General features: G+C 44.8%; 1 protein-coding gene across 2 annotated transcripts in view; it reads left to right on the forward strand.

Moving 5' to 3' along the window:
• The window catches only part of PRKCH (protein kinase C eta), a 118539-nt gene that overhangs the window by 70813 nt on the left and 22768 nt on the right, over positions 1–24958 (forward strand). For both annotated transcript variants that reach the window (XM_057416134.1, XM_057416135.1), the window contains one exon: positions 1457–1611. In XM_057416134.1, coding sequence (XP_057272117.1) covers positions 1457–1611 — 155 coding nt within the window. The remainder of the gene's footprint in view (positions 1–1456; positions 1612–24958) is intronic.

A 24958-nucleotide genomic window follows, 5' to 3' on the forward strand; every position in this document is an offset into this window, starting at 1 on the left:
AGAGATGCCTGGACAAGCTGGTCTAGGTAAACATGTGTCATGTGGAGAGATCAGCAAGGAACGAGGCCGGGAGGAACAACAAGGAGGTGTAAAAGCTGGCCTGACTGGCAAGGCAGGGGTGATAACTGCACTGCAGCTGGAGGAAGGGTTGCTGAGCAGGTAGGCAAGGTGTAGCTGATCTCAGTTTAACTAATGCATCAAAGATGTAGCATTAGAGATCTGATGTGGGCTGAAGAGCCAAGTTTTGCTGGTTTGCAGAGTTTGTGCTACTGTCTTAGACTGGTGCTGTAGACAAGCCAGCTTGGGTGTCTTTGAGCAGCCCTGTAATAAAGGCATAGTGAAACAATGAAGTATTGTTGTTTATATGGACCAGAGATAACATTAAACACGTGGCCTTGGTGCTAGACACAATAGTATTGTGAGATTGCCAGGAACACATGTATCTTGGCTTCTGGAAGGAGCCCAGAAGCTGTTGAGCAGAGCCCAGGATGGTGATGAGAAGCAAGCTGTTCTTGTCTGTCATGAGCCATTTGCTTTCCTGCTCATATACAGAGAGGAATGAAAGGATTCCTGGTGGCTTTTCTTCTGCTGTGTGCATCTCAAGATGTTAATACCAGTAGTCATTTCAAGCTGGCTGGCTGCCAGAAGGTGGAGCATAACAATGCTTATCCTCTTAAACTTAGAGAGAGTTTAAAACTAGCTTGTAGATGATTAACATCAGATCTGGGAACTTTATCAAACAGGTTGCTTTTCTGTCCGGCTGAAAAATTAACTTATACTTTGTCCTTACCAGTTCCTTCAACACCCAGAGGTCTCTGCAGGTTAATCAGAGAAAAGCTGAAATTGGAGGGTCTGTCAAGCAGCTGCTATGCAAGTGTATGGCAGGAAATCCCATTCTGGAAAACAGTGTGTATTCCCCAGAAATGGCATTAGGATACCCTTCAGACAATGTGCTGTTGTGGCGAAGCTGCAGTCTGAGTGTAGTCTGGTTATACATGTTTTACTATGGAGTGTATTTCCCCAGAGATCTGAGGTGTTGACTACAGAGCAAGTGACCTTTTACAGATTTCTCTTGTGCCTGCTCGGCTCGGAGAGTGCTGTTGAAAGGGTGTCACTCTTTGCTGATTCAGGCTAAGGACAGTTTGGGAAACCCAATGGCAGCTGGTTAGTGATGAGCACACACTTAGGGATATGCCTAATCCCATGTGGACAAGAATTCATTTCACAACAGGGACAACATTTTTGTGAGGAGTGCAGGGCAAGGAGGCACTAACAGCTCTTCCTGGTATTGACTTAATCTCTCCTGAAGAAGTTGGCATTTTTTCTTTTTCCCCAGTGCCTCATGGGTATTTAATCTGTTTTTGTTTGGTAGATAATGGTTTTACTTAGAACTATCTAAGCCTGACAGAAGGTATGATTAATGCTGTTCATATCTGTTGTGTTTGCGTGTGTGAAGGATCGCCTGTTCTTTGTGATGGAGTTCGTAAATGGCGGGGACTTGATGTTCCATATTCAGAAGTCACGTCGCTTCGATGAAGATCGGGCCCGGTTCTATGCTGCAGAAATTATTTCAGCCCTTATGTTTCTCCATGAAAGAGGCATCATTTATCGGTGAGCCCTGCATTCATTCATTCTCTTTGTCTGAACAACATGGCTGAGATGATAGCCTGAGTTTTCTGCATAATAACTAACTCTCACTTGCTGCCCACCAGGAACACGTTGTCAGCTGGGATAACAGCACTTCCACTTTCCCCTGCTGTCATGGTTTAAAACCAGGCAGAGGGCTCATTCACTCATTCCCCCCGATTCTTGCCCTCCCCTACTCCCGGAGGGACGGAGAGGAGAATCGAAATGAATGCAACTCCCATGGGTTAAGATAAGAACAGTTTAGTAACTAAGGTATAACACAGATCACTACTGCTACCACCAATGATAATAATGATAAAGGAAATAACAAGGGAAGAGAATACATCATCTCACCACCAGCCGACCGATAACTTGCCCCCCAAGCCCGACCAAGCACCGACCCATACCTCCTCCAACCCTGCAGTCTCCCAGCCCTTCCGGCTCACTCCCAGTTACCCCCCAGCCCGGGCATGACGTGCTGTGGTATGGAATACCTCTTTGGTCAGTTCAGGTCAGGTGTCCTGTCTCTGCTTCCTCCTGGCTTCCCCTCCTCCCTGGCAGAGCATGAGGCTCACAAAGTCCTTGGCCAAACCAAAACATCCTTGTTATCAGCTCTGTTCCTGAGCTGAAAGTCGAAACACTGCACTGCACCAGCTACCAAGGAGGAGAAAAATGACTGCTACTGCTGAACCCAAGACACCTGCACGTTGTCCAAGGCGCACCAGCTTCCAGGCAGGAGTGAAATTTCTGGCTGCAGTATTGGCTGCAGGGATGGTCTTCCTATAACGTGTGTGCAAGCACGCAGGAAAACGTGTCTTTTGAGAGGCACAGAGGCTAGGGTTTGCATTGGTGGCAATTCACATAGCTGGTTTATATTAGCCCCAGAACTGCAACTTGTCTGCACCTCAGGTGACTGTGTGGCTGCTGGGTGTTAGCTGCTGACCAGCAAAAGCCTCCACTGTGCTGCTCTGGGCCTGTCCTGCTGCCATAGAGCATGTGCCAAACTGGTAGCAAATGGTCAGGCTTTAAGTGAAACCTTCCTAGATTTTCTTGGAGATAAATGCAAGGAGCTGTTGCTTTTGCCACTGTGTTATTTAAATGTGCTGATTATACCAAAGCCTTTTGATTTCCCTGTATTAACTATAGGCCTGTGTTTAAACCCTATCTATTTGACATACCTATTCAGTTCCATGCAGATCAGCCACTAAAAGTCTTTTAATTCCTGCCATGATTCTACAGCAGGAGTTTTTTCTTCCCCTCCATGACTGGCATCTTTGTGTTGCAACTGGATTGAAGCATCATTGACTCCCTGTGTCAGCCTCTCTTCCCAGGTCTCAAGGCTGTTCTCAGGAAGCTACTTCCTAAAGGCAGCTCTTTATTTGTCATTATTCCGTACTCAGGATGATGGTTATATTTTTTCCCTTCTCTACTGCCAAAATGCTCCCCTGTCAGCTCAAGCATCAAGGCATAGACAGCCAGTCTGCCTTGCAGAAGCCTCCCTGGCCAAGCTGACCATTTGACCAACATCCTCCCATATAGGCCAGGGGCAGAGCAAGACTTCTGGTTGAAATAAGACAGCTAGAGCCAGGAGATGTCAGCGATGGGGCATTCTGGTTATACAGAAAGGCTTCTTTCTGACACGCTTTGCAGAACATTTCTGGCATCCTCTTGCCCAGACCACTGGAAAGAGGAACAGCCAGTTGTTTTCTTTGGGCTACTGTTACCTGGGTTCCAGCAGCAAAACATGCATAATTTTGTATGGTTTGCTGTAGCTTTCCTCTGTCCCACTTGTGGCATGCCAGCACTGTAAAGAATAATGCCAACTCTCAATTTTTGCTGGTTGGTTACAGTTGTACAGCTGAGACCTACAACTGGGTCCAGGATAGGACCAGTTCCAATCCCAGCCAGGCTCTGTTAGTACCATTTCACACTGTGGATTGAGCCAAATGCCATTTGGTTTGGGGCTTTGCATAGTTTAACCTAGGCAATGCAGTCCTGCGTTTAGTAACGCATCCTCCTGTGTCAGATAAAACCAAGTTTGAACACACTAAAAACAGAATAGCTGAGGGCTGAAGTGGCTGAAGGGCCAGGGGCTGCAGAGGGGACACTTTCCAATCTGATGGTGAGATGATAAGCTAAATCAAGTAAAAGCAACTTGTCTTTCTCTTCCTAGCTTGAGGTGCAGTGAGAACCAGATGGCCAGGTGAGGACAGAGAATATGAAATCATTTTCAAGTATGAAATCATATGATATATGTGGCACAGTAAAATAGTCATTTTAATGTTCTCTGGGTCTTCAGAGTACGAAAATTACTACTGATATGTACCATATGTATTGAGCTTGTAAGGCACAGTGATTGTCTGCATAGAATAGCAAATCTGCTTACTCTACAGCTGGATTTTGGTCTAATTCCTCCCCTGTGAATAATGCCAGCCTCCAAAGAGAAACCGTGCCAGATAATTACGTGAATGACATTATCCTTAAAATAGTGACATCCAGTAGTTATTGTCAATCATTCAGCAGCAAAACTGTCTGTGCATAATGTAATGCCACTATGCTTACAGCTTGTCCTGTGCCCTCCAGCCTGCTGCCTGTCACAGGGCAGGAGTAATCGATCCCCCTGGGTTTTCGCACTCTCCAAGTGCTGCTGTAATTCATGGTAGAAACTGGAGGAGTAGTTGAAAACCTGCTTGAACAACTGCATGGGCTTTGATCTTGTTAAGAGCCTGGTTGAGCTTTGGAGTCAGGCAGCTTCAGCTGCAAGGGGCAGATTTGGAGGGGGATGACTTGTTTTAAAATTAGTCAGGGTGACTCCGCTCTGGGAGATGTAAGACGAGAGAGCTGCGGGCTCCAGTTGTACTGAACTGAGGTTGCTTCTGCCGGGTCATGAGCACTGGGCTCCATAATGGAGTCTGCAGAATGAAAGGAGATGGCCAGAAGGGAATCACTGCACTTGTGTAAGAGAGTTTGGAGATTTTGTGATCAGAATGTGAGTGCTTGCTCAGGAAGCTGGGAGCAGGAGCAAGAGCAAAAGCACCAGGAAAAGCTTGACCAGAAAGTGTTTTGCCACAAGCTATTGTGCCTCTTCTTTCTCGATTCCCAGTGTCAATGAAGTAAGAATGATGCTGGCCTAGAATACCCTGGGTCATTTGTTTTTCTTCTGCACTAAACATAATAATACTATATTTTTCCTTGCCCCCTTCAAGATTAAGCAGTTCAGGAGAGGGTCTGCATTTACCAACACAATGAGCATTCTCCTGGTAAGTTGAGGTTGAGTTGCGTTTGCTGCAAGCGCTGCCAAAAGCTGTGTCTTCTCTCTTTTGAAATGCCAGAGAGACTTGAGAGCCAGCACTGAAAATTCACTGAAAAGTAGTTGAAATGTGTCACTTTGCCCTGGGGTAACAGCTAAAATCGGGTGTTTGTTGATTACTTTTCTAGCCACATGTATGCAATTTGAAACAGCCATGATGCAGTATTCCTGCAGTTGCTGCTGTGAGTCTTTGAAATGGGGTTCCTGAAGCAAATGCTGTATTTTGTTTGTATGCAACTTTTAAACATTAAAACCAGGTCTGCTGCTGGATTGGTGCTCTTATAGGATGGTTTTTGTGATGCAGCTGAAATTTTCAGCAGGTTTGCTTCAAGGTAGCTTTTTGCTACTAAGCTGTGGCCAGAATAGAAGTCCCGTAAACATACATGTGTGAATTTGTACGTTTTCAGAGGAGAGCTTTCATTTTCACAGATTATGGTGGTTGTTTCTTTTTTCATTTGCAACCCTGCAAGGGAGAAATGGCTTTCTGGGCTTATCAAGGAAACATCTCTGTCTTGCCCTAAGCTGACGTTTAGCTGTCAGCTCAGCAGCAACTATTTATAGTTGCTTCCTGAAAAAAAAATGTCGACAAGTACAGTGTGGTTCCTTATCCCATTCATACAGGGGAATGCATCCAGCCATGGAAACATGCTTTTCTACTTGTCACATTATAGTATATTGTGTACCCCTGCCCACAGAGTAGTAGGACAAGGACATATCTGGGATCAGCTCATGCTGGATGTTTCCAGGAAAAGGTTAGGTGATAATCAAGGCTCACTGCTTGGTGTAGCAGACTGGCAGATACATCATTAAGGGTGTAGGTAGTGTAGCATGTAGGTAATGTGGCTGACCAAGAGCCAGAGGAGCTAAGAGACTGGATTAGAGATCTTGGGAGAGGGACTGGTTTTTGGCTGGCTGCAGAACCTTATTTTTATCCTGAGGACTCATGCTAGTTAGCTTATTTCACTGCCTTTGTGTCCATATCGATATTTCTAATGCAAATTACCCTTCTGGAGATGCTTGGGGTCTCATTGTACTCTATCAAGCCTCTGAATGTGTGATGGTTTGCACAGAGTCCCCACGCTCTGATGTGTCACCAGCCACCATTAAGTAAGTCTTGTGAATTGATTATGCTTAATAGGATGTGTGGTCCCCTTGGGAGGCAAAAGATAACTATACAATTATCCAGATGAGAACAGGTCTTGCCCTGGGGCTAAACACCAGCTCTTGAGGAAAATAAGTTTGTTAATAGGAAATGTTTACTCTTTTGTATGTTACCTGAAAGCACCACCTTCACGTGTGTAGTACTTATGACAAGGAAAAGCTTCATATCCTCTGGGATCTGGAAAGATTGCTGGATACTGGCCAAATCTCTGAAACCATCACCTTTCTCTAGGGTAGGAGACCCATAAGGTCTGCAGGTATGTGTCTCATGACTATTGGCTTATGTAGTGAAGGGTTTTTTTGCAACAGGTTTATTCTCTGCCAATTCAAACAATAAGCCTGTGGCACTTGATGTAAGGTTTACATAAGCCTTTTACGGAGACCAGTTTTGCTGGAAAGTCTCCTATTAACTGAAACAACACCAGTTTCTTTCAGCAAAATCAATTAGAAGTTACATGCTGAAAACAGAAGCTGAATGCCTTTCCTAATTACATACACCCACTGTTAACAGAGCAATTTTATTAGTGTTCAGTTTGCTTTTTTCAATAAGTCAAGGTATTGTAGACATGGAAACCCTCATGTTCTGTCTCTTACTTTGTGTGTGTGTGTGTGTGTAGGTTTGTTTGTTTGTTTTATTTTGGCAACTGGTGGATTTGTTTATTCTCATCTCATGACCTTTTTCACATCTGGAGCCAGATCTTGTTTCTCCTGAATTCAAGAGGCCTTCCTGAGGGAGGTAAATTAGCAGTTGAAATGGATCTATGACTGACAGCAGCAGTGCCCAGCAAAGCAAACCGGCTGACTGGGGGGCTCTCCAGGGATTAACATTGGTTTGCTTAGGTGCTATGCATAGCTTTGTTTTCTTAGCAAATAAAGATAAATCTTTCATTTAATGAAGTGTTTTAAAAGTTTTCTCAAAGTTTTTGCTTGAATGTGCTACAGTAGAGGCATCTTTGCTCTATTTGATGCCTCCCTCTTCCCCACCCTGATTCTCTGACATGTGGGCAGAGGCAGGTTGGTTGTATCCGGGAGGAAAGGGTGGGAAACAGCTCAGCAAGTGCCAAAATGGGTGTGAGTCTGCTCCGTGGAGCACCATAACCTCAGCTGTGGGATCTGGTCCCTGTCATTTCAAAACCTCCATTCAGAACTCCTGGATTTGGTGCTTCCCTGGATTGGGGCCCTGAAGATGACAGCAGATTAATGTAAGCAGAACAAAATGAAGGATGTGCTGTATTATGAGAGTAGTGGAAAGAATGAACTATAAGCTGATTTACGGTGAATGAGTGAAGCAAATCAGCTAAAAGCTGCAAATTGGCACAGAATAGCATGCCAACAGCTCTGTCCCTGCAGAAACTGCTTAGTGCAGAAGAGAAATTTTCATGCTCGAGTCTCTGGAAGCACTTCATTCAGCTTAGGAAATACAAAAGAATGTCTCTTAGGGTCAGGAGTATAGTAATGTCTGTGGCTATCTTACCTGGCAGTCGACAGCTCATGTAGACCTGATTTGTGGTTCTAGACAGTGCATCTTCCACCTTGTTTTCCTCTCAAATGTGGTTATTGCATGCTTGCAAGGGGGGCTCTTCTACAGCCTCTGGCAGGCAGTGTTTAAAGTATTGTTTCTCTGCACTTGATCAAATGGAAAATGCAGAGATAAAAAAACCCCAGCCTCTCACGTTTCCATGTCATGTTTAATCAGTCACTGTGCAGGACAGTTGAGTCCTGATTTACAGTTATGCTTACGTAGAGCAGTCCTGTTTTGAGATCGGATCTCTGTGCCCCATTGACTCCACTGTATATAGTCTGTGAACTTTAATGCAACTTTCCACATGACTAAGGACTACTGAATAGCCTACAGAAGTTATTGGCTCTGCTAGTGTCTACTTTTTTCTTTATGGCTCTTTAAAGGGATTGATTTGAAACCTGCAAACCTTGCACATAATGAGTTTGTATAAATCATTAAAAAAACAGAGCTCGAAGGGACCTCAAGAGTTTGTCTAGTTTCCCCACCTGCCCCAGGGCTGGATAACCTTTGCCTAAATACAAGTGTCTCATAATTTCACTCTTCTTCTCCTTTGGTGTAGTTGTTAGACCTGCATGTAATAACTTGCGTACAACACTCTTGCAGGCATGGACTCTTATTTATGCAGTGTTTGAAATGAGAGCTCGGCGTCAGCTGAGAATTCTGGTATTGGTGCAATAAAATAGGCAATGCTGCCCATCTGTGGAGGGGATAAGTGATTAGATGTGACTTCTGTTCCGTCATGCTTTTCATGACTAATATATCCTTATGAAGGCATTTCACAATAAAAAAGCGTATAGATGCAATTCAAGAAATAGCTAGGTGTAACAACTACAGCCAAGTTTTTAAAGAAAGGAGTCCAGAATTTGACTCAGTTTTTAAGTCCCAGAGTAGCTGGGAGGTGTTCAGGTTAGAACTTCTGAAACTAAGAAATTTTTCTACAAAAAGACCAATTTTCTGCCTTTCCTGCCCTTTTCTTTCTTTTTAAAGGTGTAAGGTCATGAGGAGAGAAAAATAAAAACAGAAATAAATTTTAAGATGTTATGTAAAATTTATTTTAAAACCACCTGTGAACATTACTGCAACCTTTTTAGCCAGAACTGCTCATCTGATTTTTAATGTGTTTCCTGATATCAAGAGCATTCAGGCTTGTGACTTTTAAGGACCCAATTTTGAAAACTTTTGCTCCGAGATCCCCACAATTGCCCAGCATTAATCCTATCATTTTACTGATCTTTGTACCCACCTTGAATCAAGGAAGCTTTCAATAGTAACGTCAGAGAATATGACCCCTGGGATAGCATTAGGGAGGCTGGTATATATAGCTGAGGAAAAGGTCTCTGTCAACCTTAATAAATGTTTTGCACAAGTTTTGAAAGCAAAGAATATGCCAACAAAATGCTATTGCATCTGCTCCCTCTGACTTGCTGAAATGGAAGATTTATTGGTATGTGCTGTGTTGCAGCGGGCAAAGCTACTATGTAAGGGAGACAATGAGAAAATCAGTATAGTTAACATACTTGGCCTGCAGCAACTGCCATAGCTATCCAGGGAGAATTTGACTTACTCTTTTAGCTGTACCAAGATCAGTGCCTGATGCTTCCTTAGTCAGTATCCCAGTGTTTAGATTTCGCTCTTTATGCTGGTGAGCATTTAGGTACTCTGGTTTTATGCAAACAGGAATTTGTAAAGTCATCCGCAGCTTTTAATATCAGTGGTGGACCGTTGTAACACCTTATCTTTAGATTCTAGTTCAGAATCACCAGCTGCCTGTAATGATAAAAAAGCTAAACTAAAAATAGTAGCACAGTTGAAAATTTCAACTGTTATGTGGCAGCACTGCAGCAATGGTTGTCTGCTTTACAACTCGAAGTGTATGTGGGAGAAAATTCCATCATCTTCCTGAGCTGGTGCTGAGGCTTGTAGTTAGCTGCTAGTGCAGGCCAGGGTGCAGATTGCAAAACCTATTCCCATGAAGCAAGGGGAAAGCATTACTCATCATTTGGCCTCTGAGTCATAACACCTTTGCTGTTAATAGGATGGAGAACCTCCCCTTTTATGAGGCTGTGCCTAAAGGCACAATTTAGGCTCAGAATTGTATTACCTGATTATTATTCCACTAAAGCAGGTGGCAGTATTCCAGCTGACAACAATGGAAACAGGAGCAAGCCTTCAAGTCTCAACCATGTACAAGGTGTGATATATTCACAGAGATCCTCCACGCTTTGAGCTGATTTCTTCTAGATCAATTAGAGTTTCACAAGCACAATTTGTTATTACCATCAGGAGCTGCTTTCACAAATGTCTCAGCAGCATAGTAAAGAAGTGCTTATGAATCAGGAAAATTACTTCCAGGTAGGAGAGGTTATTTACTACCTAAATCCCTGATCCAGGTGTACTGCTGTAGCAAAGTCCATCCAATAAGGTAGTGAATGTTTGCATCTGAACCATTTCTGATCTATGCCATTTTGGGGGAGGCAGAAGTGTTATGGTGCCTTGCCAAAGGGTCATACTCCTTTGTTTATTGGGGGAAGGGGGCTGGAGGAAGGGACATGACGGGAACAGGGAATTGGGAAAAGCAGGATTAGCTGTGCCAAGGTAGCAGGGAGAATTTATTTCATGTGCAAGCCTGTGTGGTAGAAGGGGAGTGATGGGAAGTGATCCCTTCAAACTCTTCATGGGCTTTCAAATAAGCCTGCGTGTGCTCTTGTAATGACGCTGCAGCACATTTCAGCGTGCACCCATGTTAGAGTCCATGCTCATGTGTGACATTTAGCATGTGGGCATCAGATTTTCTCCTCCCTCCTCTGGATGTGGTTATGTTCCTTTTGACATTTCCCTGATAAGAAAATGTAGCAAGGTCCTGTGTCCTTGTAACTTGTGCCTAAAAGCTGAATTGGTGTCCTTTGTATTTCTGTCTGTCAGCATCTCTTAACCGGAAGTTGAGAAATTATATGCTTTTCTATGTTTTGGGGATTTTGACTCAATCTTATCAACTCAATGTAGCCTTTGCCTGCACCTTCTCTTAATTGTTTTCTCTTCCCTAACAGTTATTCCTAGCTGGAGCTCCCCATTTCAGTATTTCTCGTATTACTAGTTTGAAACTTGGTGCCCAAACAGCAGCTTTACAGACAGAATTTCTGCCTTCACCCACTGTTGAGCACTGAAGGGAGCAAAAATCTTGGCAGCTGATGCCTGCTTCTTGTTTCTCAGCCCAGCCTTGATAAATGAGAAAGCCAATGAGCTGTTCTGATTCTTGATAGCTGGCCAAGGTCCCAACGAGATAGTCCACCCACTGTGAAGGGCACAGTGCAGCGCTGCCAGGTCCCTCTTTACTTGTGTAAGCACAGAGCATGGTCCTGCCAGTCCTGCTCCCAGTGGGGTCTCTTTGGGGCCAGAGCCAACCCCTGCAGGAGGCTTACGGATCTCAGCATGCAAGCCAATGATGATTTAGGCAGTCCAACTCATATCTTGAACTGCAGAGTTAATTTCAAAGTTGTGATGGCCCATCAATGTCAAAACTTCTGTTGGTAGGTTTGAGATGGAACCAGTGTAACTCATACCCAAAATCATGATTTTTGACCTATCCCTACACTTATCTGTGACTTAGCCACTTGAAACGTACTTTCCTGTCTACTTTCAGAAAGGCAATACTAACCTGTGCTGCTTCCTGGAAATCATGTTGGTTTGGAAAGGAGTCAGAGCAAAGCGAGACTGGCTTTTGAACCTCTAAAGCCCCAAGGCATCTGTGGTTCAAGTGGGCTATTCTGATTCATGAGTGAAAAATCTGTGTTGCACATCCCCCTACACTTTTTTGATCTGGTAAAATTGCTCTGCTCACTCAAGTTGGTGACTACCCTGACAGGGATAGCCCCAGGGGGAAAAATCAGGTATGTTGTGTGATAAAATTAATGGAAAACTGTCTCACAGCCTGCCCTGTTTCCTGCACCTCATCATTTCAAGTCACAGCTACCTTTTGGGTCTTTCTGGATTGAGGGCTTTCCGTAAGCCACAGGGTACTCAAGAGAAGCTCCTATCAGAACTGTTGGATGCTGCTTCCCAACATGAACTTGTGGCATCTCTGTATCCCTGCTGGCCAGGAAGCAAGACGGCAAATTCCAACTATTGCCATGAGCCAGTAAGCCAACACTGGATTGGGGATATGTGAAAAGGAGGGGATGTCAAATGATTGTTTCTAGAGGCCTAGCTGTTACCTCTGCATGAGTCAAATGTGTCATGGAGTAGCAGGTATCTCCATGTTCTGTCATGTCTAGGAAAGGTTAATTGAAGTCACTGTTTGACTGAGAGTCCTCCATACTTTCTCTTCACTTCCTTACAACCAGACTTGTTCTGAAATACTCCAGAGAAGCTCCTAATATTTCCAGGTCCTTGCTCTGCTTATGTCTTTCTTGAGACTTTGCTGTGGTTTGGTGTAATTCAAGCCGTTCTGTTCCCAGGGCTAAGTGGCCAATTAGAAGATGGCTGTCCCGCAATAGCGTTGGCTTGTAGATGTGAGCTCCTGATCCCTAATCCTCCGGAGCCCACACTGAGTATGTAAGGATGCCTGTAGCCACAGGGTGTAATAGAGGCATCACTCGCTTGCAGGCTTTTCCTTGGTTGTCAGGGCCATTCACAGCATTGGCCAAGTGAGTGGCTGCATCCCAGGCACTGTTACGTAAGGAAGAATTTTGACATTAATTACGTGTCTTGGCTTTAGGTTTCATGTTGTCTCTCTGGACAGCAGTAATCTCAGAAGATTCAGTGTGGCTTCTGCAAACAAAATAAACAAACTTTATTTTACAAGCTTTGCGCTCTGTTGCTTTCTCCTGGAGCATCCGCTGTTCTGGGACATTTTGCTTTTGTTTCCCTGCCGCTGAGAAGGGACAGTGGTTTTTCTGGCAATGCTGCCGAGCATAGCTAACATGCTAAAGCATTTGAGCTGCAGGAAGGCTGGCACTCACGGTCAGAAACTTAACTTCTCTGTTTGCTTTCAGCTGCCTTCCTCATCCTGAAAGGCTGGAGGAGGAAGGGATGGGTGGAAGATAGATGCAATGTGCTGCTGCCAGCATGGCTGTAGAAGTTGTCTGAGGCAGAAATGTGTGTGCTGGGTGAGAGATGTCCGTGTGGATCATGTTCTCACACTAATGGCTTTCCTCCCCTCTTTTTCCTGCAACTGAAGTCATTAATGCTCGTTAAGCCAGGATGGAAACAAACCCAAACAACAACAGTCCACAAAATAATTCCATCACTCCAGACTGTTCTTTTTTTTTCCTCTCCAGTGAAGCAATTAGTCTTCTGCAATCCCATTTTAGCCAGACTGGAAACAATCAGCTGGACAATAGCAAATTCCCTTCCTGGCAGGGCAGTCATCGGATCCCCTCCGTGGTGGGAAAGGTGAGGCGCCTTCCTACAACTGTGTCTGAATCTCCCTAAAGAAATTCCTTTGGGCCTTGCTGAAAGCCCTGTTTTTGTGCAGCCCCTCCCAGTGAGTCATGGACTCTGGCTCCTCTGAGAGCCTTCTGTAAGGTCGCATTTTCTCTCAACCCACTGCAGGGTTAACCCTTCTGTGGTTTCGCCTGGGTGCTCTCATGCCTATATGACCCATCCCACTCACTGGCTGATGATGTAGATTGTGGGTGCCAGAAAGTCATGAAGTAGTCTGTGGTTTATACCAACAGCAAGCCAAAATAGGACTTGTGCGTGGGGGGTGTGTGAGAGATTTTTCTAGTCTTGCTCATCTGAGTGGTACTTGGTCCTAGGAATGTCTCAGACTGTGTAAGGGAAGAGTGCTGAGGAGCAGGAGACTGTGTGAACTGAACAAATGTGTTGGAGCTTGGCAAAAAAACAGGGGGTGCAATAGGGAGGAGAGGATCTAGCTGAAGTCCTATGGTAGCACTAGAGAGCCGCAGCACAGCTTGGCCAGAGCGAACCAGGAAATCTCTCAGTTCCAATAACTGCTTACGTCATGAGTAATGTGCAGTGCTGTCCTCTACCAAGGGTGAAGCCTGCAGCTGTGCCATGCACAGGGCCTTCCTCTTGCTGCTGAGGTTGGTTGTAATATGTGGGGAAGCACTGGGTTCCCCCTCCATCACTATACCTCTCTGCAGGGCACCATGTCTGCCTAGCACATAGCACCTTTACTGCCCCAAAAAGCACAGATGGGACAGGACATGGAAGGGCATGTTCAGGTAGGAAATCCGTGCGGCCATGGTGCCGGAGGAGAAGGCTTAAAACACCATAAAGATGGACTTTGCTGTCTTTAGCTTCTAAAAAGCAGCCCGGAGGGCAACATAGTTGGCTGGCCAGTGCTAAACCTGAACGCCTTTCTTTAAAGATGCAGGAAGAAGCTAGGCTGGAATCCATGTTTTGTCTCATTTCTGTACATGAGGTAAAAGCCACAGGGTTGCTAGTCAGGTGCCAGAAAAAGCTCCAGCTGCCCAGGGCAACTGAAGACAAAGGGGAGCTCTGCTTGCTCGGCTGCTGGGTTGAATAGCAAGTCACCGCGTGTTTGAGTAATGTGTCATAGTGCCAGAGCTCTGATGTCTGTGGTATGAAGGTGCTGTGTGGGCACCAGAGCCGCCGGGCTGTGGAGGGCTTTGCCTTGAGATAGAAAGCTGGGGTGGAGAAGCACTTGTGAAGAAATCTGCCATACAGGCTCATCTGGTGATGTGCAGTTGAGGGTGATTCTGCCTGATCCCTGAAGTCTGAATTAGCTGTGGGGCAGAGCCTGCCGCATCCAAGCATCGTACCAGGTGCCAGCTCAACCTGCTCCATGTCTGGGCAGACCTGCTCCAGGAGCCTGCTTTAGTTGCTGCAGGTGAATGAAAGGCTGCTGATAGTTTGTTGGGCATTTTCTGTTTGAGTCATTCCAGCCATGGTGAAGGTTGCTGGCAGTGCCAGGAGTGACAAGTGCTTGGTCTGGGGACAGTGAAACAAATGCCCAAGGGTTGAGTTCCAGGTAGCAGGAGGCTGTGGAGACACAGGCATGCACATTGGGAATGTGGAGATTCAAAACCAGTAGCACAAACTTAAGGAATTGGCTGTAGAGAAGGAAGCAACCTGGGTTTACATTTGTATCACTGGTGCTTCCCAAGTCACCACAGGGACAATGTGAGGTGGGAAGTGAAAGTAACCCTGTGTTTAAAAGTTGATTCCCAATGCACATGGATGTAATCTTGATGTAAAAGTAGCTGCTGCATCATGGTGTGGTTGCTTTCCTGTTTCAGTCTAGCACAAAGTGTGCTGCAGCACCCACACCAATCCCACACACAGCATTCTCTGCTCTCACAACCCTACTGTGAAATAGTTTCTTATGCAAAATCATGAAGAGGTTTGCAAACCATTTGTAAAGTAAAGGACTGTGAATTCTGCTTGACAACAGAAACAAGGACTGGCAAATCACATGTGTATAGTGTCCCCAAAGTGCAGAGGGGACATCTATTGCTCCTTGCCTGCATAGCCTATCTGGAATAGTTCTGAGAATTTGTTACTATTAATGTATCTTTTGTGGGTGATGTATTTCAGCATGTTAAAAATTAATATAATTCACCTTTTGTTCCTTTTTCTCAGGGCAGTAAAGAGTCGATCTGAGTCTCTATGGTCTTCCATTAGTCCTCAGTTATTTATTCATGGGGAGAGTATCTTAAAACAGCAGTCCCATTAGGGAGTAGCAGCACTAGACTGCGTAGATGAGTTTGGAGTACTTGATGACAGAACCCACTGGAATTGTCAATAACATTAAGAACTGCTTTCCTGCCACAAAATAAAAGTACAGCCTTGTAGGTGGAGTGTGCTAAACTTTGATGAGGACATGAGCTGAAAAGCAACGCACTTTAGATGTCATCTGGGTGTACCTTTAGCAGGCACAGACAAGGACTTCTTTGAAAAACATCTTGCCTTCACATTGACTTTTATATTGTGATAGAAAGTGTGTCTTGGTGTGTGATTCTGGCCAGTGTAATCGTGTCAGGTTTAGATATAAAATCTTTAATTCTGAATTCTGATCTGGTGCAGTGCCATCATGCCTCTCATCAAGGATTTCTGTCTGGTTTGCCTGTTGTTTCTAGTCTCCTTAAGAAGTAAGTTTCATTGAGGATCTGTGGGGTCTTCTTAATGCAGAAAGGAACTTACAGTCAAGACACTGAAGCATATAATCCAGGCCTGTGTAAGCGAGGAGAACCTGACAGTTTTAGATCTTCCCCAGTTAAAATAGTAAAATCTGAGAATCCTGTAGTCTGTGGCCTGAAAAAGGCTAAGGTAAGAACAGTTGTCAGTGGTACCTTCAGTAAGCAAGGCATCCTGGTCCTGGACAGAAGGGTGAACAGAGTCACATGAATTGACTCTGAATCAGTCAACTGAAGGATATATGCTACTTGTGCCTAACATGCCCAAGTTTCTGTCTTAGTGGAGCTTGCTATAGTTACCCATTCCTGTCCTGAAAATGCCACTTGTGCTTCCTTTACACAATCTTCCCACTTCTGCTCTGGAGTTGATACTCTTGTGTATTGGGTGATGAAAGGAAAGGGCCACTGATTCTTCATGTTGCAAGCTGTGACTGTAAATGTCCATGGAAGGACTGGCTTGTTTATCAGGGGAAGAAGGACTGTAATATTTCATCTGGAAAGCCAAGACATGCCAGGAAGTGTATTTCCAGAGGCACAAATGCACAGTACCTCCATGACTGCATGTTGCAGAGGGCAGAGTGCTCTGCTGCACTGAGGAGATGACAGTTGGGTTGCGGTGACTTTCATACAGGGACCTGATAGATCTATGTGCTAAACACTCAAGAGGTGAGCAGTGTGAAGACAGACTTTCCTCCTGGTTCTCTTTCTGTCTTTTTTCTAGGTGAGGTCAGTTGAGACAGTGCTTATTTTCATTTTCTGATTCATTTGTTTCATATATTACAGGAACAAGGGAGCTTTTTGTGCACGATAGCCACGTCAGCTAAGCGTTGATTGACTCCTGCTCTCACTTCTGTTTTGCTTGCAATCAGGCAACCAGCTAAGGCACCAATTTGGGAACTTAGGTAGCCTTGCCAGCTGGTGAGTGATATTTTAGAGTGACTGAACTGCCTTGGGAAAGGTCCTGTCTCCCTTGATAGCTGGAATTGGGAGCACTGACCAATGAGACTTGTGGGTTAAGTGCCTGATGTAACACAGGGACAAAACCAGACAGCGTTGTTCATAGACTGGTTGGGGTCTGTTTGCTGCCTGTATGGCATTTGGGGTGACCCATGGGATCTAGTCTGTCCCTGTTGGCCTGGCACAAAACTCAGGGTTGCTGGTTCCTGCATGCAGGCAGGTTGGGAGGAGTCCTCAGAAGTGGGAGTGGGATTGCAGAGAGCTCGACATGCCCAGCCAGGACTGTCACCTGGCTCTATCCTGCTTATCCAGGATACTTGAGCTTCACACAGCCCTGCATGAATCAGCTGTAATGAGTGAATAGCAACAGTAATCCACATGAAATAAGAAACTAAACCTTGGGGTAATGACCCATTTTGCTACACTCCTACAAATACCTACAAAACCCACTGATTTCACTGCTGCTATTTAAATTATTTTTGTGGCAAAAAGCAAGGGAGATCAGAACAGTGAAGAAAGCACTTTGTTTGCCTGTGGGTTTATTGGAGTCTTAGGAAAAAAAAAGAGAATCAATGATATCAATGATGGTTTCAGTCTTTTTTTTAAGAAATGACCCTCAAGACTGCATCTCCTAGGAAATGTATTTAAACTTTGTTCCAAGGGGTACTAGGCAGTACCCCCTCCTGCACTGTACTGGGATGCCTGTGTGCTTTTTGCTCACAATGTGTCATTAACACAGAGACAGCTCTTTCTCCACGTGGACAAAATTTCAGTGCAGACAAAATTCAGAGGCATCCATGCTGGCCCAGTGTTGCTCCTTCAAAAGTCAGTAGTAAATTTAGCAGTGCAGGCTAAAGCAAAGTGCTTTTAGAAGTCCTGTCTAAAAATACTTCTGCCTTCAGCTTTGTTCTTTCCATTGTAGAAAGGAGATTAGCACCTATGGCCTTAGCTTTATAAGTCTGGATCTGTAATTCAGAGCCTTAATAAGGTTAAGTAATTTTTTTTAAGGCCCTAATCCAAAATTGACTGAACCAACAGGATTTCCCCCCCCCCCCCGATTTCCCTGGTTTCAGGATCAGGCTCAGTAGAGTGAATCTTATCCGTATCAGATGAATATGGTGAAGTCTGTCTGACTAGACATACAGGTTCAATGCAGGAGTGTCTCCCCCGCAAAGACCTCCCGGCGTTACCAGTGCTAGCACAGGTTGGTTTGCTGCCCAAGCTGTTGCCAGAGGCAGTCTGAACACATGATCATGATGGATAGGGCCATCCTTATTTTTATTTTTGTTCTTTGATATTTCCTGTAGTGAAACATGCTTCCTAAGACTCTGAGTGTGGGGAGGGTGGATTTCACAGCATCCCTGAGATTAGCAGTGACAGCACACAAGAGTTGATTTCATGGGAGATACTAATTCCCCCAAGGCGGGCTTAGTGGCAGGCATCAGTGAAACCCGTGTCACTCTGTGCGGGTGGAAAGAGGAGCCTTTTCAGCAGCACAGTCCAACTCTGATCCTACCTGGACAGCTTGGAGCTGTGATGGGACCTTTGAGCAGCTCTGCAGTGGCCTATGGGCAGTTCGTGATGGTTAATCTTGGGTAACTCTTCCACTACATCTTGAAGTGTTGAGACCATGTTGTACTGTAGGCACAAGCCTGATTTAATTCTAGTTTCAGGCTTCAAATCAATGATAGTCTATTTTTGTTGAAGTGGTATAATAGGATTATATTTTTAACCTCTCAGCGCTGTCAGTTGTAAGTCCACACCTGATTCTTGTTTGTGCATTTGCGTCTTGAGTCTGTTGTATGCTTCCTCTGAAGACTTCAGGCAATACGGCTCACAAAAAAGTATTGTGGTTTAGTTGGGATTTTTTTTCTCTCTCCCTCTTTTTCTGGCAAGGATAAAATAGGAGCTCTGTTGGGAGCAACTCAGCAAGTGATGTCTCAGGGCCAGCAAATTCCAGTGTCACTGCCCAGTGGGACTGAGGAGTCTATCACAGGACTAGGCTGGCGGCTCATCCGGAAAGGGAGCGTGTGGCATGCATACCAAGAGCTGGACACGAAGCCTTCTTCTGTCTACCTCTCCCCTTCCCGCAGTAAATAGGAGGACGTTTGCTCTGGGATTCGGGGAAATGCCTCAGGTGTAACTCCTCTTTCCTGACTAGAGTCCCACATAAAAGTGAAGCAAATAATATATGTATTATATATACATATATATATAAAAAAGTACACACACAAATGTGGACATATAAATATATATGGATTGCACCATCTTTGAGATTACTCCAATGTAGCAATCTCCAGCGCGTCTGTATTTCAGCAGTAATGGGTAATGGCTCCAGCTTTCGGGTGCTCCATTTCAGTGTATCTTTTTGCCCTTGTAAATCTGCCTTTGGAAACTATCATTAGCTGTCTTACAGCTGTTGTGCATCTAATAAAGGGGAAGCTAATAGCTGTACCTGGCCTTGAAGGAAATCGTGGCATCCGTGGGGTCTCACTGGATCTGTACCACTCAGGTTCAGACCCACTAACTTGGTGGAAGCTTTGTAATTATATACTGCAGTATGCCAAGGGTTTTTTTTTTAGTGTATGCCTGTATACTTTAGCCTACCACTCTAATTTAATTGGAGGATGAATCATGCCCATTCATCTCAATAGCAATGAAATCATGTCAGTAATTGTGTTAGCTTCCACAGATGCTTTTCTGAAGTGCCCAGAGGGAGGGGAGGTGGGACTGCTGGCACTTGAAACCACCAGAGAGGTCTTGGATGCCCAGTAATGCCAGCTTTGCCATGAGAGAAGTCAACGCCTTGGGCGCCGCTTTGTCTCAGAGCAGCAGCCCAGGGAGTGCCAGGAGGGGACCAGTGCTCTGATGTGGTTTGGGGAACTAGCTTCCAGAGAGGCCCCACCAGCAGGAGGGGGTCAGACAGACGGGGAGCTGGCAGCACTGGGTTCCAGCCCATCTCCACCAAAAAACCCATGGTGTGGCCTTAACCTAGGCAGAAGACTTGCAGAAACTTGTCCTAAAGCTTCAGGGGCTGCTTGACTTTGAGATTAAAATGTAATAGCAGAGTGCTTCTGGATACAAATGCTTGCCAGTCACAGTTTAGTCTGAAGCCCAAGCAACAGGGCAAGAATGTATTTCAAAACTTTATCAGACTTACCCTTGTGAATGTGTAAGACTGATACAGCGTGCCTTTGGACATACTGAAGAGCACAGATGAAGGTGAGTATGAGAATCTCCCTCTGCACAAATTAAAACACCCATGACCTTGTCCTCCAGGGTGGTCCTTGGCCAGTGCTGTGGTATGAGTTTTCAGAGAAGTTCAGCCATGCATTCTGGTGGTGTATCTGACCCTGGATACGCATCCATATTGCATCACTATTACCATCCTGGTGTCTTCAAGAGAGGTGGAGCCTGCTTTAGAGGCTGGGTGGCCATAATCCATCATGCCTTTATCCTAACACGCAGGTGCGGAGCATTTCAACAGGTTTGCACATTGCGTGCCAGCACGGGTGGGTTAGGTGAAGAAGAGAAAAGCCATGGGGGTATTTTATACTGGTACATTCCCCCCCTGCAGCTCTCTGCAGAGACTGGAATGTGCTGTGGTGGGATGAGGCTGTAAAATCCTCAGGAATAGTGCTGGGCTCCTGGCTGGAAAATGCTCAGGTACTGAGCTGCCTGTGTGATTAACCTTCCCCGTGAGCTGCCTCTGCTTACCACAGCTGCATCAAGTGCTGTCTGTTGTTATATGGCCTAGCACTGAGTGTTAACTTTTAGTGGAGTTTCACACGCTCATACCACTCATCTGGGTCTGAGTTGAATCTCTGAATCAATATGTTAGTTTCTGCTTTCGCTTTGTTTCTGAGAAACGTGAAAGCTCAGTCTGGAGCTGTTGTGCCTGTATTTACAGTCCCTAAACACTTATACGTGGTCAGTTTTTGAAAATAACTTCTGGCCCTTAGGACAGAGCAGAAGGGCACCTCACTATGTTTCATCCCTGCTTTCTGGTAATTATGAATTACAAATATCTGGAGAGATCTTCTCTGGATTTCTGTCATAGAATCATAGAATAGTTAGGGTTAGAAAGGACCTTAAGATCATCTAGTTCCAACCCCCTGCCATAGGGCAGGGACAGCTCACGCCTGTCCTATTATATTGCACTGGAAGTTGCAGTATGACTGCTGTAGTTGGGGTGTCCGTGTGCATGCTGGTGGTCTGAATGGGTTTGCACCTCAGAAGTTTGGAAACTAGGAGAAATGTTTTCTGCACCCAAGAGAACAGTTTTCAGGAAAACAAGGAGTGTAGTGATGTTTTGCAGTCGCAGCATTGTATTTGAACATTACTCATGCAGTACGGCGGAGGATAAAGTACACAGACTAAATCCCATAGGACTTGGGGGATTGTGCTGTGAAGCTGTGGGTGTGTGTAGCAACACTTTTTTTCTCAGCTTGTGAGTCCCATACCATGGTGTATGTAAATGGCTACATGCTGGTTATATTCTGTATAACAGTGCTGGGTCTTACCTCTGCTTCTTCTCTTGGTTCTGTACCCAAGAGGGTGCTGTCTTTAAGCACAGCAGGGTTGCTCCAGCTACACTGATTTTCCCCTTTAAAGTATGTCAGGAGCTGAATTAGAGGAAGCCTCCAAGTCTGGGAGGGAGCAACAGCTCGTCCTTTTATTTGGCAGCAAAACTCAGGATCTCAAACCGTTTTTCTCCAGCTCGGTGGAGCTTGATCTTTGCCTGATCTCTGCTTTGTGGCTCCCTTTTTCAAAGGCTGGTAACATGGAGTTTCATTTGTGATTTCAATATTTCCCCCTACCCTAAAGATGTCTACCAACTAAGCAAATAACAGCTTAGCCTGTGTTTTTATGTCCTAGCTCCAGTAGAATATATTGCAAGTGTTGTCTTTAGCCTGCATTTACTGCTACATGCTGACGCTCAGCTTTACCATTGCTTAGGAAATTTCCTTAACTTTTCCTTAATGCTGTAAGAATATCAGTTTCTGTTTATAAAAACTTACTTGACCATAAAAAAAAAAGTTTGATTGTCATTAGAAAAATGTGGGAGATACGAATTGTTTTTTGTCAAGGAATTTTTAAGTGAGTTCTCTACAACCTAAGGCACATGGGGTTGGAAGTCGCCCCAGTTTCCAAAGTGATATGAAATATTGGGAACAATACATGGAGGTCCCTAGTCCAAAGCTGGTGAGAATGGAATTGTGAAAATAATTACTTGCTTTGAGTTTGGTAACTGAGATTCCAATATTTAGTGTGGAAAGAAAGACAAAAAATCGCTTCAGAAGTTGTGGGCCCAAAATAGTTGTTAGGGCTTCTTAAACGTAACAATATTTTTTTGCAACCTAAGAGAATATTGGTTTTGAGTAAAATAAAATATTTTGGTTTGAGTATTATTAATGAATGCAAAGGAAAATGGGAAGTTATATTAGCTTCACATGAGTTTTTAGGGCTTTACATAAAACTGAGAGCTCCAGCTGTTCTCCTCTTTATTTAATCGTAATACTAGTTTAAATCTGTTGTCTTCTGTATTTGGAGCAAACCTCCAACTTGAAAAATCCTACCTCTTCGATAAGTATCTTACCAACTGTGCTATTCCATAGGCTGCAGGTCTTTCATTCTCCTCTACTGAATTTGCTTCATTTTGCAAAAAGTAATCTCAGTTTCACTGAGCAGGAGTTGGAAGCTTGTCTTGCTTTGGCTACCAGAGCAGGCAATAGAAACACATTTTTCTCCATCGTGATGGAGATTTTATTATTTCTATGGAGCAAAATGACTTCAGCAGAAGAGGTGAAGAAAAACCAAAATCTACTCCCTGCTTGCGAAGGGTGTTTGAATGTGCAATTGCTCACCCAAAGGTGTTCCCAAGGAGTATCTAAATGGCCTTGCATGCTGAAGATTTAATAAAGCAAAGATTTTCTCTTTCAGAAATGCCCAAATTACTCATTTAGCTAGTTCCAGTTTCAGAGATTTTATTTTTCAATTGCCCTTTTATTTTCTATTTTTTTTTCTTAAACATTTGGCTGGAGTTTTACATTAGTCGCACCTATTTGTGGCTAGCTCCCACTGCTTTGTACCTACATCTTTCATGACTAAATGATTTGCATCAAGACGGGAACAGCAGGCTTCTATGAGCTTTAAACTGGACTTTTGGGATTACTAACCTGGGAGAACCTTGATCTGAGTCAGGAAGCCAGTTTCTGCCCTCCCTACTCCTGTGAAGAAGATCCTTACCATGTGTACAGCCCTTACAGCACAGGGTGCTAAAACCAAAAGAGAAAAAAAAACCAAAACCCAAACCAAAACTTCATTCATTAAAATATCATTTCCACATCACGAGTGAGATGATCAGAGTAGAAGGAGTGGCAGGTACATGTATAACACCTATTCACTGGCAAAGCTCCCTGCTGCAGGGAAATTGTATTTGACAGATGCTGCAGGAAAGGGCTGGATCATCTGCAATTGCAGTTTTGGGTTTTTACAGATGTTAAACTCAAGCAGCAGATGTGTAAAGAGCACCTCTTCCAGTGAGTGACGCTGAAGCAGCTCATTTTGTCATTTCTTCTGGGTCTAGACTAAACCAAGGCCATTAAGCTGTTATGTTGAGCTGCCTGTGAGGACAAAGGCTGCCTTTCTGAGTCGGGATGAAGCCTGTTTTCCAGTGGAGGTTTGCCAGTGAAAGGCAGAACCTCAGCTGGATCTTAGAATCTCAGCCCTCAGAAAACCTTTCTGCCTTTATTGCTTCATTGAACTGCTAAAAATACTGAATGGAAAATGCAAGTATTAAGGAAATGAGGTAGATTTGGGCTTTCTGAGCTGGATGACTTCCAGTTTCATCAGCTTCCTGGAATCCTTACTGTGAAAATGAAGTGTTCCCTGTAAATCTCAGAAACCTGTCAGTGTTTTTGCTCTCATGTGGCCGTGTTGGTTCACGTGATATGGTGCATAGGGAGACCTGTCAACATCGAGCAGTAAGAACAGAGCTTTTGGCTGCTGGGATTGCTTGGGATGAATGCTCAAACACCTGACCAAACTACAGCTTTCCCAGACAATTATTACCTTACGAGAAAGCAGGCTCCAGAGGAGCTGCGTGGCTGAGCCTGCCACTGTGCTGGTCCATGAGACCTGCTCCAAGAGGCATGTGTGGGGTCATCTTCTGTGGCCTTGCCAAGTAAAGAGCATTGAGAAGTCTCTGTCATGGGAGGTCCTCCTCTAAAGTGATCTGCACGTAGCCAGAGTGCCTGAGCAAGTGAGAGCAGATTGATGTCACATTACCGGTTAGTGGAAACAGAAAATGCCTAACTACACGAGGAGACAACAGGCACTCTTAATGGATTTAACGTGCTGAGAAGCGGAGGGGCTGGAGGTTTGCTTTGTGTGGTTAAAACTGTAGTCACCCAGTGAGAGGCAGGCAGTTTAGATTTAATGACAATTACATTACAGGGGCTCTCTGGGAGGATGCAGCAGCCACAGAGTGCTCTTGCACCTGCAGAAGCTCTGACCATCCTGTTGGTGTAGTGAGTGTGGTGTATTACACAGCTAGCAGGGATTTCAGAGTGCCTGGTGATCTTGTCTGCAGAGCTGACCCTGGTGTCTTGCCTCTGCTCCTCAGGTTCTCCATGAGGAACCATAACCTGCTTACTCCATATACGTGACTATGTTTCTGCTGGCTTGGGTATAAGGAAGGTGTATCGGGAAGTATTCCCAAGTCATTCCAGTACATGGCAGATGTTTGGGACAGTGGGGGAGAGGTTTGCAAAGGGGATCTCCAAGCAAGTTCGTCAAAATTTCCCTTACAGTTTCACCTCTATGGGCACCCCCAACAGTCAGTCCTGCCCAAAAAAGATGTTTGCTGTATTTAAAACTGAGCCAAGAATAAACTGTGTATTTCAACCACATTGCAGACTCCTGGAAACAAGGCCTGCCTTCATGCTTGGAGGGCTGCTCTGCCAGGAACCACAGGGAAGAGCAACAGGAGCTATGGCTGGAAACTGCTGCTGACAGCGTACTGTCATGAGTGACCACGTACAATACCTCTCACTGTGCTTGCCTAAAGTCTTTCCAGGACGAGCCTTTGGCCTTGACAGCCATTTTTGATTCTCAGAAAGGGAAAAATAAGTGTCTTATGCTGAGCATCCCATCCACAGGAAACACTGCAGCATAAAGCAGGCATTGGCACTGTCCTTGGCATCGGAATCTCACTGGTCACCATGTAGCTGCTGGGCCTGCTGGGAAGGGGAGCATCAC

The sequence above is a fragment of the Pezoporus wallicus genome, unplaced genomic scaffold (genome assembly GCF_028554395.1).
Source record: "Pezoporus wallicus isolate ANWC-B61680 ecotype Strahan unplaced genomic scaffold, APGP_CSIRO_Pwel_v1 scaffold_2146, whole genome shotgun sequence".
Lineage (NCBI taxonomy): Eukaryota > Metazoa > Chordata > Aves > Psittaciformes > Psittacidae > Pezoporus > Pezoporus wallicus.